At 39.4% G+C, this 17,819-nt stretch overlaps 1 protein-coding gene across 1 annotated transcript in view; it reads right to left on the reverse strand.

The window, feature by feature from the left end:
• Nucleotides 1-14,415, reverse strand: part of cdkl5 (cyclin dependent kinase like 5) — a 28,589-nt gene extending 14,174 nt beyond the window's left edge. The window contains exons 1-8 of the mRNA XM_070905858.1: nucleotides 14,397-14,415; nucleotides 13,720-13,754; nucleotides 6,755-6,800; nucleotides 6,524-6,660; nucleotides 5,944-6,064; nucleotides 4,787-4,846; nucleotides 4,046-4,136; nucleotides 821-923 (exon numbers count right to left, since the gene is read on the reverse strand). Of these exons, the coding sequence (XP_070761959.1) occupies nucleotides 821-923; nucleotides 4,046-4,136; nucleotides 4,787-4,846; nucleotides 5,944-6,064; nucleotides 6,524-6,660; nucleotides 6,755-6,800; nucleotides 13,720-13,754; nucleotides 14,397-14,415 (612 nt within the window). The remainder of the gene's footprint in view (nucleotides 1-820; nucleotides 924-4,045; nucleotides 4,137-4,786; nucleotides 4,847-5,943; nucleotides 6,065-6,523; nucleotides 6,661-6,754; nucleotides 6,801-13,719; nucleotides 13,755-14,396) is intronic.
• Between the last annotated feature and the right edge of the window lie 3,404 nt (nucleotides 14,416-17,819).

The following is a 17,819-nucleotide window of genomic DNA, read 5'->3' on the forward strand; positions in this document are numbered from 1 at the left end:
TTTAACTCTGTTTTCCTCTCCATCAACTCCTGAAGGAAATATAACTGTCTCTTTAGCTCCTAAATGCTCCACTATGTTCACCAGCTTTGCCTGTCTGTTGCTGTGTTGGTGTTCAGTCACTTCTAGAAGCTTGTTGTTGAAAACACCTGCAGGTGAGAGTGAAACAAAACTAAAAATTAAAACAACAAGCTAAAACACTCTTAGGGGAAGCTTAAGGGAAGCTCCAGAGTCAGATGATAATAGTGTCGACACTACAAGCAACCCGTTATGTACATGAAATCAACATTGTTAATATAAAAACAGGGAATGCAGATGAAACATATTAATGTTACTTAAAGTGTGTTGTCCCTAACAAATAGGCAAAATGAATAAGAGTTAACAATATTCCTTCTCTCTCTGGCTATTTCTTTCCATCATTGTGGAGATACAGTGCACTGTTTTATCAGGGGTAGTGGTGATAATGATGGAAATCAGGAGAGCACCCAATGCACTGACGTTTTCCAATTTCCCATTTCACTATTGTTGGGATAAAAGATTGGATACGTAAATCCATAAAGTCTCATGATGGCTTGGGCTGAAACTAATGATTATTCATATTTATTGATTCATCCATTTGCTAATTTTTCAATTAGTTGATTAGTTGTTTCCTATGTTGTATGGATTGTAAAGCACTCTTGTGATTTTGGGCTGTATATAAATAATTTTAACTGGACTCCAAGAGCCCACCATGCTGTCTTCCAATTGCTTATTTCATTTGACAAATTACTTAAAAAGATAAACTATTTGATAAATATAATGGATTCCTCGTTTCATTACCAACCTGATCTATCTCACTTTCCCCTGGAAACAAGGGCTGTCCGTCACTCAGCTCTCCGAGGATACACCCCACCGACCACATGTCCACTGCCTTTCCGTAGGGAGCTCTGAGGTGGATAGAGAGAGAAGGAGAGAAAATGTTATTCATGTGAAGAACGTCAATGATAGCTTGTGACAAAATTGTCAGGGGTGAAGATGATGAGGATGAAAATAAGAATGTGGAGAAGTCACCAAATAAAGAGGAGATTATGAGCATGATGGTGATGACGTTATCAGTGGTGGTGGTGCAGTTAAATAAAACGATGGATGCTGTATTTCTGAAGGAGATGCTCACAAAGAAGATGGTCATTTCTGAGGGAACGGAGCTGAGGAGTCTGGTGAGAAATGGCGAGAGATCTGGCAGCAGAGAAGCAGAGGAGCGGTGGTGTTGGAGGGAGAGAGTATTTGAGTGGGCGGCATTCAAACGCTGTCTCAATAAATGTTCCAGGGCATTTACTAAATCAGGCTACAGCAGTGAGGCTAGATGACGCTCAGCTGTCTCCGAGCTAGAGTGGACATTCAATGCAGCAAAAGCATCAAAAACAACATAAGCAACGAAAACAACAGCGAAACAGAAATTTGATCTCAGGATACGGTGCGTACACGGTGGTGCGCGTCGTAATGTTGTAGCAGGTGAATCATCACTGTTTCCCAGTGATGTGAGCTAAAACAATGAGGATGAAAAGGGGAACACGGAAATTACACAAAATGTGTATGTGATTCAACTTTGCGCACAAAGACTAAAAATAATATAACTATAAAATAATAATGAAATAAAATGGTTCCGTGGTTGTTTGCCACTGCCAACCACTCAAGTTACAGTTTACATCCACGACTGTCCAGACTCATATAATGTACGTAGTGAATACTTGGAAGGACGCTCGAAATTCAGAACAGGGCAGGAAGTGAAAGGCAGAATGGACGAGATGGAGGAAAGGCTGAACTGTGCTGGTTATTATTTACTCATTGTGTCGTCCCAGTCAGCATGTGTGTGACTGGTCTGATCTGGAGTCGCCCAATTCATTCTTAATTTATGGCTAAAACCCTACTTTGAGGTCACAATGACCTTTGACCTTTGAGTCACAACCTCCCCGTCTGTTCCTGAGTTATGGTGTTAAATAATGGCCCTTCAAAGTGTTTTTCCAGGAAATTATGATGTCACAGTGAAGTTGACCTTTGACCTTTTGGGTAAAAAATGTCATCTTTTTCGTTGCATCTCACTTAACATCTTTGTGAAATCTTGTCATAATTACCGCATTCATTTTTGAATTATGGCCAAAAATGTGTTTGTCAAGGCCATTTTGAGGTCACAGTGACCTTTGACCTTCGAGTCAAAAGTGTCACCAGTTCATTGTCCAAACAACTGTGAAATATGGTCATCAACTCTTGAGTTATGGCCAAAAAAAGTGTTTTGTGAGGTCACAGTGACCTTTGACCACCAAATTGTAATCAGTTCATCCTCGAGTCCAAGTGGACGTTTGTGCCAAATTTGAAGAAATTCCCTGACGGCGTTCCTGAGATATCGCGCCCACGAGAATGGGATGGATGGACGGACAGATGGACAGACAACCCGGAAACATAATGCCTCCGGCCACGGCTAAAAGTATAATAGTAAAGCCTAATAATAGAGCTTACCAGATGGGTGAAATTTACCACAAAGGACAATACTTCATTTAACCCTTGTGTTTTGTTAATATTAACAAAACTTTCATTGACCTTTACTAAAAGCCAATATGTAGAAACGTTTTGAAGTGGTGACCCTTTCCTTTCCCACAAACTTGGCTTGCACATTTGATGAAGGTGACAAAATAAGGAAATTACCAAAGAGCAAAGATATTACACCGAATAATGAAACAAAAAAAACAACAAACATTTTCTGGTTCCAGCTTCTCCAATGACAAGAAGTGTTACTTCTCCCTGTTTTTGATCATTGTCAACTGAACATCTTTAGGGATTTTAACTGTTGGTCAGACAAAACGAGACATTTAAGGACGCCACCATGGGCTGTAGGAAATTGTAATATTTTACACTGTTCTGCTGATGTTTTAAAGACCAAATGATAATCAGTTAATCAAGAAAATCATCAGCAGGTTAATCTATGCGTCTCCAAATTTGGTGACTTTGTCCGATAAACTGAAGGATTAAGCGTTCCTCTATAGCTTGACAAAATTCCCTACTTCTAAAGCTAAATTAACAATAAAAAAACACTGGATTATGACAATATGGTAGATATGACTGGACACATAACTGTGCAGTATTAGGAATGACAACCAAGAGCAGAGTAGCAGTTTCTTATTAAAGTAACTTCTGCTGCTCGTTGCTCTGGGGACTTCCTGTAATTCCCTCATGGATCAGTGGAAACCACGAGGAAACCGCTTGCTATCTGTGTCAAACTACTTTCACTATCTCAAACTGGAGATGCACTAATCCGCTATGCCAGATCAGTATCAGCACCAACACTGGTCTTATAAAACAGGCAGGCAGGTTCGAACCCATAAACCTCTATAAGGAGACAGTGCTAACCACTGCACCACCGTTTCTCACTCCCACACAAACAAACACACACACACACACACACACACCTGCACCATTCAATCAGATGGAACTATAATAATATAATAGCATGTCTCCTGCATCACTTTTGACTAATTTCCGGGAAACGCATTTGGCATCTTTGGAAACTTTGGTCTCAGTTTGTGATGACTGGCACACTGGTGGGTCGCTTTATTTACAGTTTCTTTGGTGTTATTATAAAACTCAGTGTTTTTGTTATCACTTACTTTCATTCGGTCGTGACTCAAGTTATTCGTGCCACAGCAATCCCTGGCCCTCATGTTACCTTACGTACAAATAAGACTTTGTATTTGAGATCTTCACAGTGAGTTTGTCAGATTCTGAAATTGGGAAAAGGGGAGCACTGGCACTGGATCGGATCTCTGTATCGGTTGATGTCCTGAATTGAGGTATTGGAAACGATATCGGCAGAGAAAATGATGGATTGCTATGGATCCCTATCTGATACAATCTTGTGCAAAAACTCCACCCATCTGATGCTCAGAGAAGACAAAAAAATAAATGCTGAGAATGAATTGCAACAGCCAACAGAATGAGATGTCTTTCTCTCTCTCCTTGTTTCTCACTTAGTATCCTACACACACACACACACACACACAAGCACAGACAGACTCACCCCAGCAGCAGCTCAGGCGAGCGGTACCACCTTGTAGCCACATACTCAGTGTAGTTGGCATCTGTTCCTTCAGACAGGTTACGAGCAAAACCTGAGCCAGAGTAACATGGAGATGAATAAATCACACAGACCTGATGCTGTATTTCAGACATCCAGTCCTTCACATAAGGTATAAATGGCTAATTAGAAAGAATAAAGCTTTGTATGGCCAGCTACACTAACAACATGGTCATCATCTCATGTGACCAGACTCTAATTAGTTGTGTCACTGCAGGCGGGCTGAGACCATGCTTTAGATAACAGTTGTACAGAGAGTCAATTTTAAGCATGAAAAATCACAATAAACAGAATGCCAGCTTTAACAGTGAATAACAAACAAATCTCACCCCAGCTGACTCAGTGGTGCTGCATTAGCCAATTATGCAATGCTGATTGACCATGTGATTTCGCAAAGACTCTTTCTTCCAAATGTAGAACATAAACCTATAGAATGTGTTAGTATTTTACAGGGGAAACAGGTGCCTAACATTAACCTGACTTCCTTGAAAGACACCTTTTGGCAGATTTATTGTGGAAAAACAACCACCAGAGTTCATTTTATAGTGATGGTTGGCAGCTTTATTTGACGAGGCAAACGTGCAGAGACTGTATGGCTTTACTGCATTGCACATGTAAATCTCAACAACTCAACGTGACAATATGGCTGCTGTAAAGAACAGAAGTAGGAGACCAAAGACTCACCAAAGTCACAGAGTTTGAGAACATCCTCAGAGCTGATGAGGAGGTTCTCTGGCTTGATATCTGGAGGAGAGACGCAGACAAAAGGATGTTAGCAACGTGTTTCAGTTGCATCACTACTCCTGCGTCTGCGTCTTTGACAGTCAGAGGTGCAGTATGTGAATGTGGTTAGGGAGTTTGTAACCAGAGTTTTGTTACTGTCTGAGCCACACTTTTCACCTCCATCAACATCCCTTCACTTTTCTCTGAGAATCAAAATCAGACAGGAGAGATTGTTACAAGTAGTGAAAGGCACCCAGGATGTGTTTTATGTGTACATGAAGAGAAAAGATTAAATACACTTAAAAAAACATACTTCACAACAAGTCATTTAGTCAAGTGTTGACTTGAAGACCTGTTTTTCCTTTATACGGTGGAAAAAGCCTGCCAGTGGGTGCCGGGCTGAAGCCAGGATTTTAGTTGCTATTATTTTTTAACTGAAAGAAACAGTGATTTTCCACATTTCATTTATTCACTGAACTATTTTCGGAAAATGTTATTTTCCTACATACTAATCCTAAATCCTTAATGCTGTTTCAAAGCCTTCTACCCACTGCCAAGAAAAGAAATATGTTAAGGAAGCACTTCGGTTATACTTGTTGGCCTACAGGTAATGAAATTCAAAGCTATTTTAAGTCTAAAAATATTGTAATCAACCTCTAAATTAGCCTGATAATCAGACCTGACTGTTGTTAGTGGATTTCCCTATTGGTAGAGGAGGCATCTCGTTCTGTTTTGCCCTAACCACTCAGTAGCGAATGGTGTATCATCGCTTCAGCCGACTTCATTTTCAGTTGACAACTGTGGTAGCGGTTTCTGGGAGCAGTTTTTCACATTGATCAAAGAAATGAGTCAAAATAAGAGTTGTTTTTTCTGCAAGTCGACTTATAACAAGTTTTACAGCTGCTGCAACCTCCTTTTTTAAGAATTTCTCATAATGAAGTAGCAACATCTGACATAAGGAAGATCACTTCAAGCATCAAACACGTCGCAAATTTCTTTTTTCCCCTTGTTTTATGTAGGAAAAATGTGACTTTGAGACTCAACACCAGGCTAGGTGACATGGATATTTGTGCAGTAGAGACAAATAAATATAGAAATAAAGATAATAACCTCCTCACCTCTGTGTACTATTTCATTCTTGTGACACCAGTTGATGGCTTTGATGAGCTGGTAGATGTAGCTGCGGACTTTATCGGGCGGTGCACCGTTGGGCAGTTCCTCTAAGAGCTCCAGCATGTTCTGCAAACCACAAAAAAAACAACATGTGCCTGTAGAAAGAGCTAGGATGTGTGGCTGCAGGTTTAACTGTTTGGCTCGGTGAGAGTGTGCTATAAAATATGAATGTTGTTAATTCCTCCAGTGGGGATTCCTCTCCCTGGTCTTGTTTTTTTTTTTCATTTTCAAACCCTGACCGGGGAGCAAGAGGGGACGCCATGCTAAAATGACTAGAGTACAGTATGAAAATAAATCCTGTCATGAAATAAACACTTGGCCGGATACCCTGGCAACACAGTGGGGAATACCATTATTCACCAACTGCATAGTTCATATGTTGCCATGGTGATGCTTTTTTAATGCTTAGCCGAGCAGTCTCAACATCCTGAAACTTAAGAGTCCAGATACAGCAGAACAGAGACATGTAATGTAAGAATGAATGTGTGCACAGTGAAATAACAACGATAGTGTCATTAAGCTGACCCTCTCAACATATTCAAAGACAAGGTAGAGTTTCCCTCTCCTGCGAAAGGCCTCCTTCAGCTCGACGATGTTGTCCTGCTTCAGCGTCCGAAGCATCTTCAGCTCCCGAAGAGTCGTCTCCTTGACCTCCTCATTTTCTGTGCGGAAATTAAAGAGACAGAAATGATGCAGCTCTTTCCTCCACCCCTCCCTCCTTTTCTCCCTCCCTCCCTCCCTCCCTCCTTCACTCACCTTCGCTGTCTTTGAACTTCTTAATGGCCACCAGCTCATTGGTGTCCTGTTAAGAAATGAGATATATAGAAAGATATATAGATACCAAGATGCAAAGAACATTAAGATCAGAGTAGAAGTAAGAAATATAGAATATTTGTACAAGGAAAGAATAGAAATAGATATTTAAATTCATTTCCTGCCCATTCTTAATATGAAAAACAAAAAATGTGTGCCCAAGTTGCCGGCAGTGCTAACACAAGAGCCATGCTGGTGCTCTCATTTCAATCATTTCACCACAGGGCACTCGCACATGAAAAACAGCACGTCCTTGGCATAGTTAATATGCATCTTCAGCTTCTTGCAGGTTGCTTGATTGACCTTGCTGAATTTTACAAGCTGGTGTGGTTGCAGATTCAGAGATTTCCCGTGGCTTTATTTCAAAAGGATGTGCTGCAGCTGGAATGCTACGGCTCAGACATCAAATATATATCGTTGAGTTTTACTGGAAACAATAACAGGGTAGGTTTTGTTTTGCTTTAGTTTTGGGAAACTTGTGATTTTGCTGCAGCTTTTCACAGGGCTAAAACAGGAGAATGTTGAGATCATCTTTTTTTTTTGGTCTTCAAAAAACATCAGAAATCTTCTTTGCAAACAGGACACTCACTGGTATAGTCGCACATGTCTTCATATACTCTTTATCAGGTTTTATTGTATTTATATCTACATCCACGCTGGAGTCAGGAAATTGGGCAAAACACAGTGAATACAACCAGATAGCAATCAAGCTTTCACCACCCTTTTTTCAGTGGAATATATAAAGAAATATGAGGCTATATCGTGAGCTACAATCCCATTACTGAAAAATTTCAGTAATGGGATTGTAGTTTTCCAGCAACTTTAGTCAAGGTTAGTAGTCTGAAAATATATAGAGAATATATTTGCTGTGACATGACAATTTTTTTTTTTATTAAACGGGAAATCCAATGTTTATGTTGTACCCTGAGGCTAAAGACAGGAATTACAAAATAGACCAGTCCTCTGCTACTCTCATGTTCCTCTATTGTCCTTTTGTTTACGGAGGGTCAGACAACAGAGTCGGCCTCAGTGTCGAGGAGAGGCCACGCGGTGAGGAGCTGCACGCCACTGGTAGAGCTCTCGCTCACACAAGCCGATTGTTTTACTTAACGCGCTTGTTAAATACAAAGCTGCCTGTTTAGAGATTTTCACTTCAGAGACGAACAAAATTAAACAACATGGATTTACAAATCTAACAACACTTAATCCTGAGAGGAAAGTTTCCAGTGAAGGGAAGTATATCTGAGTAGCAAACTGGGAGATTTACTGTGCAACATACATACAAACACCCACACAGCACATGTGACATTTGGTGCTGATGATGCTTGTGCTCATATATGGCGTCCCTGACCTCCACTGACTTAACTTTTAAGCCACTGTTAAGTCAGCACACCTAAAAATAGCTGCAGGCTTGCTAATTTTCTGCCGATGTCATGAGCAGGTTGCGATCGTCACATTACACAAAAGAGTAAAGCTTTCGAACGTTTCGCTTTTTTCCCCACATCAGCCATGAATGTTTTAGCATACCGAGGCATAATAAATGTACTGTGCCATAGAAGTGGTGATGTTGCTGCAGCTGTTTAGTTGCCCACTTATCTTTCAATATCAATACATTATTATTATGATAATTGGGAAAAGTGGGAATTATTTATTAATGGGCAACCATTAATGGGAGCCAATAGGACGGCTCTTTTTTCCCCTGAAGTACCTCCATTTTTTTCTCCCTTTTTCTTCAACACCATCTTTTTATGTAATGAAGAAAGTGCATACAGTTGTTTTACTGATCGTCCTGCAGTTTACTTATGCTCAGTCTTCCCCTAAAACCCCTTCCTTTGTTTTCTTAGTTATCAGTTTTCTTCCAACTCATTCTGCCTTTAAATGTGATTTTTGCATCAGTGTGATGACGTTTCTTGATTTGTCTGTTTTTAATTCACTGGATTAAACTAAATCAGACATTTTCATCTGGTTATCTTATCCAGTTATTCTCAGTTTGGCAATTTTAACTCACAGTCCAGTTACTTCGCCAGAAAAAGCACTATACGTTTGTTGATATTGTAACACAAAATGACAAAAACCATGATGGAGGACTTTATCCATACTGCCTGCTCCTAACCACACTCTGCAGAGATGCAGTCAAAATAAAACAGTCAACGTTTGCATCTGAAACTGTGACAAAACCTCATTTAAAACAGAAGAAACGAACAGTTATTTTCATCACTTCCTTTTTTGATAATCACCAAATCAAAAGTAACTACAGCCCAGCAAATGTTTTGTGTTTTTACTTGACTTTAATGGTTAACCAGTTATCAAAGAGTAACTGATTAATTTTCTGTTGATTAGCTCCCGCTAATTAATTAACGTGTCACTTCAGCACAACAATGCAGCACAGAGATACTGTATAGGCACCAGGAAACACTGGCTAGCGTGTAGGTTGTGCTATTGTGGCTCCAAAAACACAAATTCAAGATAACACATAAGCCTCCATACACACACCCACATACGCTAATACAACACTTCCATAAAGTGGCAGAACATTGCACAAACGCTAGCACACATTTGCTTGGCTAATTAAATGTTCCATCAAACACATACCATACTGAAAAGTCTACATAATTCATACAGGAACACACATTTAAAATTCTTTTCATTCCTTGGTAGTACAGCCGGAGCTTCTTCTGAGTCACCTGGTTGGGTTTTACACCCCGACGCTCAGAGTCTCTATGATTCCCTCGACCATATACAGGTCTGCTGTAGACTCTTAACAGGGTGACCCATTTACCATCAGCATAGTCTCCATATTCAATACCTCCCTCTTCCTCTCCTCCTCTCCATCACACACACACACACACACACACACACACACACACACACACACACACACACACACACACACACACACACACACTCTCTCTCCCTCTACCACCCTTTTCTCTTTTGCCCTGCTTCCAGCTGAGAAAAGTAAAAATAACTGCTCTCTTGCAGCAAAGCTAAAAAGCTTTTATTGCCATGGTCTGAGTCTCTGGCTCTACATTTGAAAATGAATCCCCTACCCTGTTATTCACTGTAAGTGGGACACGTGTCACATCTCACTTCTCAGTAACTTAGTGGAACGGAAAGGACACTTGGTTTAACATAACCACACTGTGACAGCTATCTACATTGAGATTTGGAGATTGAGACAAAATGATTAATTTAAGATAATCAAATGACCTAAAATGTTATTGGCTCAGGTTTATTTGTGCTATGCAAGCATGGAAACATTTTGTCATAACATTTTCAGCCACAGTATATTTTGTGTAATTTCTTTAATGATTAAGTAGTCCTACTTTCATTTTTCACACAGTAGTTGAACAATATGACACATCTCCTGGCGCCTTCATGACACAGAATAGAAGCTATAATCAATAACTAAGTCTTAATAACGAGTCTTCTGCCTCCCACTCTCTCTCTGTCTCACCAAAATAACCTATGTTAGCTATAGCTGCACACAAATAACAATCAAGCCAAGTCATTTTTATTTATATATGTATATATTTGTTCCTTTGTGAACTAGTGTTGATAGAGAAACATTGTCTCTCATTTAACTTTAACAAAGACCTTAATGGGAGCACAAACACTCAAGCGTTGCCCATATGACGGACACACATCTTTGGAAGACGAGACGAGGGAAACGTGACAACACATTTCCACTTTCACAATCATTCTGCATTTGATGCAGATCGTCCTCTAGTTTAGCTTTAATCTGCCTCCGCTGGGTTGCAACTACCTCTCTAACCGTCATGTTCTGCTTACCATGTCATTTTGTTCATGGCTCAAGAATGCAAACGCTTGCATATTTATGATTTCACTCAATGTATATAATTCATGGCTCATTTAAAATGTTCATGAAGCATAACGTTGAGAAAACGTCTTGGTCAAGGGACAAATGTAGGGCATAAAATGAAATAAACATGGCATGTATAGAAAGAGGGACCACGAGACAAACCATAATGAATCAAGCCATTTTAAATTCAGAAACACAAACTCGTACTGGTTTCACACCAGTTTAGTTTAAATTCCCCTTCATCTGTCACACAATGTGGGCAGTAATAACCTACATTTGTTTGCTATCAAGCACAGGATCTTTGAAATCACTGCACATATTTAATTTTAAACAATAACGATGACCAAATATGAAGTTTTACTTCTTTCTTAACGTAAATCCTCTCTGAGAAACACGTTAGGATAGCAGCAGCATTAAACATTTAAAAAGTCTCCCTCTCTCTTGTTGACTCTGCTGCGACTGTCACTCCTCCCACAGTCGTCCGCTCTCGCTCTTCGTGTGGAGTTAGGTGTTTTTCACAAATATATTATTTTCATAAATGTGCTGAGAGAACGAACAACATAAAATTAGACTATAGAATATGTAACTCTACGCAGTCAAAGCAGAACATGTTGCTTTGTCCTCACAGATGAATCTTTACTACAGAACACTGTGGCTCAGTTTGATTCAGTTTAGTAGAGTCAAAGTATTTCCTCCACAAGTGAGAATCCTATTTTAAGAATATAGGTAAAATCTAGACACAATTTTTAAAGATGATGTCTGGAATGAGAAAAGTGCCACAGGCTTGATGGAATGAGAATAATATAAGATAAATGGCTCACTTACATTTTTGTTTCAGCAGTAGTTAAAGTGGATATTACTATTTTATTTTTTGTAGCTGCTGTGACTCCTCACGGTTTCCTCCCAGTAAACGGGCATCTAAAATTATCTTTAATCACAATTTCCAAGTTTACTTTTTTACACATTATTGAATAAAGAAAAAAGTAAAATGGCACATTTCTGGCAATGGTTCTCGAATGTCTATTTATCTGCAGTACATTGCGGTCTGATTATCTAAAATTTGTATGTCTAGGATTACTTTCACCATCGGCAAAAGTTATTTGGGAGTTGTCACTAATATTTTTCTGCGATTATTATGTCACCATCGTTGCTGGCACTGGTGGTGATGTTAACTACACCATGGAATAAACATGTACAGGCAGTTACTAAACTGATTATTTCTTATGTTTCTCTGCTCTGATTTGTTTATTGTATTTTATCAAGCACAATGTGGATCAATTCATTCAATCAATTAATTATTAAAGCAAAATGTCTCACACCCAAACCTATGATAACTTATGAAACAGGCAGTGTGATTGTTGATGGGTCACCTTTACAGTAACCGCGTCTTTTGTTCAGATTAAACTCTTAAGTAACATCACTTTATTAATGAGGCCTTCCATGCCGGTGCTAATAATAGTTGCAGTAATCTGCCATTAACCCCATTTGTGGCTGATCAGTTTGGTGTTTCATTCATAACAATGTTGATGGATTTAAATACGTTTTAGCTTCGAATATTGTTTCTAAGTGTAACTTTTTAAAGATAAAATACATTCCTTATTTTACAAATGATAGTTGAATTAATAAGCAATAAAACACACATTTGCTCATTTTTTTAAATTTCAAATTGAAACTACTCTTTGAAGGTAGGGAAAAGTCTAATATTCAAACTGTAATAATCAGTTCAAATTCAAAATTCACAGTGTATAAAACACACTGTCACTTGGACCTGCACGCCCTGTTGATCAGTAAAATAGGCTAATGTTGTTCTCTTTGCTGACAGAAAATTTGCCAGCTGTGTATCAACAAGTACTCGTGACACCAAAACTTTTTCTGCGAGGATTTGCGACTCAGAGCATCACAGGTTTAAAACATTGCCTTTGCTTGATAAAAACCCTGCAGAGAAACAACAAGAAGAGGAAGATATGGACACAATACATGAGCTGGAAACCATGCAGTCACGTATGGTAGGCACTGCTGGATGAGTCACACCAGCAGGCCATGCTTTCATGCATACTAAACACATTAATGGCATACATTTAAATACTTTTTTGAAGAGCCACGGCTGGAACCCACATTATACGCCAGTCTCTTTCTCGGAGAACATTCATATAATGTGACATAAATAATCCATGTGAGAGAGTGGGTCAGTGCCACGTGACACAAGTTTATGAGTCTGCACACCACGAGCAACTGGTGACATTAAGGTAGAAATGTAGACAGTATTTCCCAGCTTGTGTGTGGAAATTCCCATTGTTGATGACATTTACAATCAATTATGGTCTTCATGGACTTCCCATATATAGAGCTTTTCAACCTACAGATTAGGCCTCATTCACCCATTCACACACTGATGGCGACCGAGCTGCCATGCAAGGTGCTGGCCTCCATCGTTGAGCAACTTAGGGTTCAGTGTCTTGCTCAAGGACACTTCGACATATGGACGAGGGGGAGCAACAGTGCTAACCACTGCACCACCATGTCACCAAAATCTGCTGGTGACATAAGGAAAGGTAGAGGTTATCTATTATGATTATTCAAAAATTTCACAGACATTTAGTACTTACTTTTTACATTAACTAGAAGCCCAATGAAACCAAAATAACTGACATCCTCTTCCCAGTTTTGTTTCATGTAGGGCTGCAACTAAGGAATATTTTCATTATCGATTATTCTGCCGATTATTTTCTTGATTTTGGGTGGTAATTTGGGTTGTGAAAAAGTAAAGAAAACGCTCATGACAACTTCCCAAAGCACAAAGAAATGCTCTTAATTTGCTTGTTTTAGCCGACCAATAATCCAAAAACAAGCAGCAAATCCTCTCATACGAGGAGCTGGAACTGGTACATATTAATTATAATTTTCTTTTGATCGACTAAGCGATTGATCAACTAATTGTTGCAGCTCTAGTTTCATTGTCGACTTATTTACATTTGATTCTTCATCATGGCCTGATTTTAACATCTCAAAATACACTGCGATACAACAATACATATTTTCATACAAATGACAGTCAGACCTACAGAAATGAGAAATGCTGTCTTACCTTATGCCTGCACTTAAGCACCACTCCATATGCTCCTGGACAGAGAAATAGAGAGAAAGATACAAAAGATCAATGAAAAGTGCGACTGAGACGTGTGCTTAAGTTTCAACATCTTAATTACGCTTTGGCCTCCTAAACCTCGAACAAACATGTTCTTAGAAAACAAAGTGCAGGAGGTGAGAACCACCAGAGAAACAACTGTTAATAGGTGAGGCGGAGGCATACGTACTCCCCCACACACTCAACACACACGTATGCCTTTATCTTTTCACACACACACACACACACACACACACACACACACACACACACACACACACACACACACACACACAAACTCACACAGTGTCCCTGTAGCTTTCTGTCTTTGCTAAGTACTCCATGTTCTCGGTTGATCATCCATATTTCAGATGTCAGCTCTACGGCAGCAAATCTGTTTTTTTCAGGCAGGTCAGCCAGACTAGCATTGGTTGAAGTTAATTATTTTACATATCTTTCCAAACTGCTTTCGTTGCCATTGAAATCACACATGCAGCATAATAAGGTTGGGTAAATGCTGCTGATCTCAGACACTATGAATCCACTGCCAGTTGTTCCTGATACAGTTTAAATTCTTAATTCAACTGGGGAACGAGGCAAGAACAAACAAATCGTCCCTGTCTCAGTAATAATCCTACCTGTTTTCACCTCATGCATTATGTAAAATTTTGTATTATTGTATTTTGCAATAACATGCATTATCCCCCACAGTTTGTCAATCAGAAATATTGTGCTGCATGATGGATGAATAAACACACAGATAAAATCGAGTTGTAGCTCCCCGCCCAGTTTTCTCATGTTACTAATTTACAAAATAAATCAATCATATATTACTACTAGTCTTTCTGACATCCCAGCTGGCTCAGGGAGGTGTATTTCAGCCATCATTGCCACCTGGCCTTTTTTTTTAATTGTGTCTGATGGAGATCTGAGGTCAGTCTTGCTAGCCTCTGTCACACTAGCATCTGTAACAAAAATGGCTTTTCCTTTCTTTTAGACATCCACCCGATTAGTGAGCGCTTCTTACACGCAGATCACAAATGGTTGCAGCATCCCTTTTCACAAATAACTTATGTTCGCACAAGATCGATAGATTTGTGAGTCTGACTGTACGGACCTCTCACGTGCTCTTATGTGGGTCGCAAGCGCGTTTGTTTTGATTATTGAAATGTTTCAAAGTTAATCGCACATTTGGTGGAACGGGCTCCCGAGTTCGAGACATAAGAATGTATTTTCTCCACAGACAATGTTAGGCAAGTGGCGGTTGGAGGACACAGGCTTAGATGGACCTCAGGATTGAATTATCGGTACAAAAGAAGAGCAAACGCATTAGAAAATATCTGTTTCTTTAATAATAAGTTAGAGCTACAAGAATGTGTATATAAACAGTGAGGAGAGAAGTCAACAGTGACTTCTAAGGAGTATTACTGTAAGAAACACCCAATCAGAGAGCTTAATTCTCTTGTGTACAGCTAAGTGTGAGCTGAAGCTAAAGGTTATGCTTTGTGGAAACCTGAAAATGCAGTCAGTTGTTTAAAACAGATCACTTTTTGAATACTGGGTCAATCTTGAAAGAATTCAGCAACTACAATACAGTGTTTTGTTCCTATATTGCAACAACAAAGTGTTCTGAATTGACTACAGCTCTGATTCATGACTCTGACGGGCCTCTTCTTCATAGACTTAGTGGCTGCGGCTCGCAGGCACCGAGGTATTTAGAGTCATTTGTCATTTCAAACACACAGGAAATGCGTGTTTTATTGGAATAAAAAGTTGAAATAATTCAAACTAGACTGCATTGTTTCTATGTTGAGGAACATTCACAATGTTGTTGTTCAAGTGGATGCACTTGCATGATTCAACTGATGCATTTCTTGGATTGTATCCACATGGCTGAAATACACTTATTGTAAGTCGCTTTGGATAAAAGCGTCAGCTACATAAATGTAATGTACTGTAATATCATTAAAAGAAAACTCTCAATGTGAATTCAAAATGCTGAAAAAACGGATTGCCTTTAACGTATGCCATCTAAATGATTTGAAAAGATGTTATAAGCAACTTCACAAACAAATTCTACACATAGTGACTTCAAGACACGTAAAAGCAAAGAAAACGTTGTTGCTGTGTCTTTAAATCTTCAATCATTTAGTTGCAGTTGTTTGTGTCTTTAACTTTTTGATTAATGTATGCTGACAAGCACTGATGTAGATCACAGTTATCAACAGTACAATAAACACTCGGTTACTCTGCCTTCTCAAATTAGAGTGAAGCCAGGGATGCCTGTCAGTCCAACTCAGTGAAATGAGCTACAAATGATGCCGCTGACTGAAACAAATAATTGCTGCATGGTTTGATGTGTTAAGGACCTGTGTGTCGAATACTTGAGAGTCATTTTGCAGCTAGACTTAAAATCTTATCCTCATTTATTTAATTTTTTGGCCAACCATCAATGTTGTCACTCGAGTTGAGCAGCCTTTATATTCTTCAGCAAAACACCACACACACAAGCACACAAACATACTGATACACACGATGGAGGCTTATGCTCATGACGTATTTTAGATATTTTCTGCAAGGGTAAAAGTTTCTCTGGGAGAGGAATAAAATTCTGGTCAGGAAATATTGAATCCCTTTGTATTTTAAACTGTTCCTCAGCTTAAAAGCACTTTAAAAGGTACCTATAGAGTGGCAGTAAAGTCGTTGAAATTACCAAATTTTCCAGCTGCAACATTAAAGTGACAAACACGTTAATGCATCACTAATTATGATTCAGTAAAATAATATATATGATTCTGAAACCGGCCATACTGCATAATGAGTGCTTTTACTTTTGGTCAGTAAAGTTTGATGCTAATACTTTTGTATTTTTAGTACAAGATTTTGAATGCAGGACTTGTAACAGAGTACTTTTACACGGTGGTATTGCTACTTTTACTTAAGTAAAAGATCTGGGTACTTCTTCTACCCCTCCCTGTACTCTGATAGCTCACCAGTTCACCATATTGTACATTTCCACAGCACTACTTCCATCAGCACTACAGTCTCATGTCAAACTCACCACTCTGGTTTCTCTTTTTAACACAAATACAATTTTAATCCACGAATGAATTCCAGTAGCTTCCAAGCGTGGTTTGGCTACAGTATGTGAAACTCAACACTTCCTGCAGATTAAACCAGGAAGGGGATGGATCAGGCCATTTGAGCTGCTGGAAGGCTTTTAATGTGTTACACCAATCCAGGAAGTGTTGCATTTCAACCAAAAAAAAAAGTAGAGCAGCAGAGTGGTGAGTATGACTTGACTCTATTATGGTACTGTGTGGACCTAGCGCTGTGGAAACACACTACTACAAACATGGAGGGTGTTTTGAGTTTGCATCGACAGCAAATTAAAGTGGGAGCAGATCAGGAGACTAAAATCTGATAAGATATACTTATAAAACAGGGAAATGTAGGAATAAAGACCAGTCAAATAAAAGCCTGTTTCAGATAAAGGTTCTCACGGCAGTTGGGGTAAACAGAGGTCCAGGAAATTACTTGAGAATACACGGTAAACAAATGACTAACGCTGTCGTTTTTCTTGTAAGGACAATCTTAAAGGCTTACATACTACTCTATGAGAAACTTCTACAACCTCTCAGGCTCACAGACCCCTTTAAAATCCCTCTGCATTGTGCATTGTGTCCCCTCGAAAGGGGACAAGATCTTACCACAGTGATGTGTACAATGAAAACTGCACCTTTAGGCTGCTTAAACACCCACATTTCCACTAAAAACGTACAGTGGATCTGACCTCAGCTGGCCTGACCTCCAGCATCAGAGTTGTAGGTTAACAACAGCACGTACAGTCCATACGTTCTACAAACATGCAGTAAAATCTGCTGTGTAAAACCACCCACCTTCTCCCACAATGCCAAGGACTTCAAACTTATTCATCACATCACCGAGGGTGGGGGCTCCTCCAGCAGGTGAAATGAGCTGCTCTGGTTTTTAGCGAGGAGACTCCTGCTTTGGCCGGCGGCTGACGACGTGAACTGTAGAGTCCAGGAGAAATGTGGCAA

This window comes from Enoplosus armatus, chromosome 1 (assembly GCF_043641665.1).
Source record: "Enoplosus armatus isolate fEnoArm2 chromosome 1, fEnoArm2.hap1, whole genome shotgun sequence".
Classification (NCBI taxonomy): domain Eukaryota; kingdom Metazoa; phylum Chordata; class Actinopteri; order Centrarchiformes; family Enoplosidae; genus Enoplosus; species Enoplosus armatus.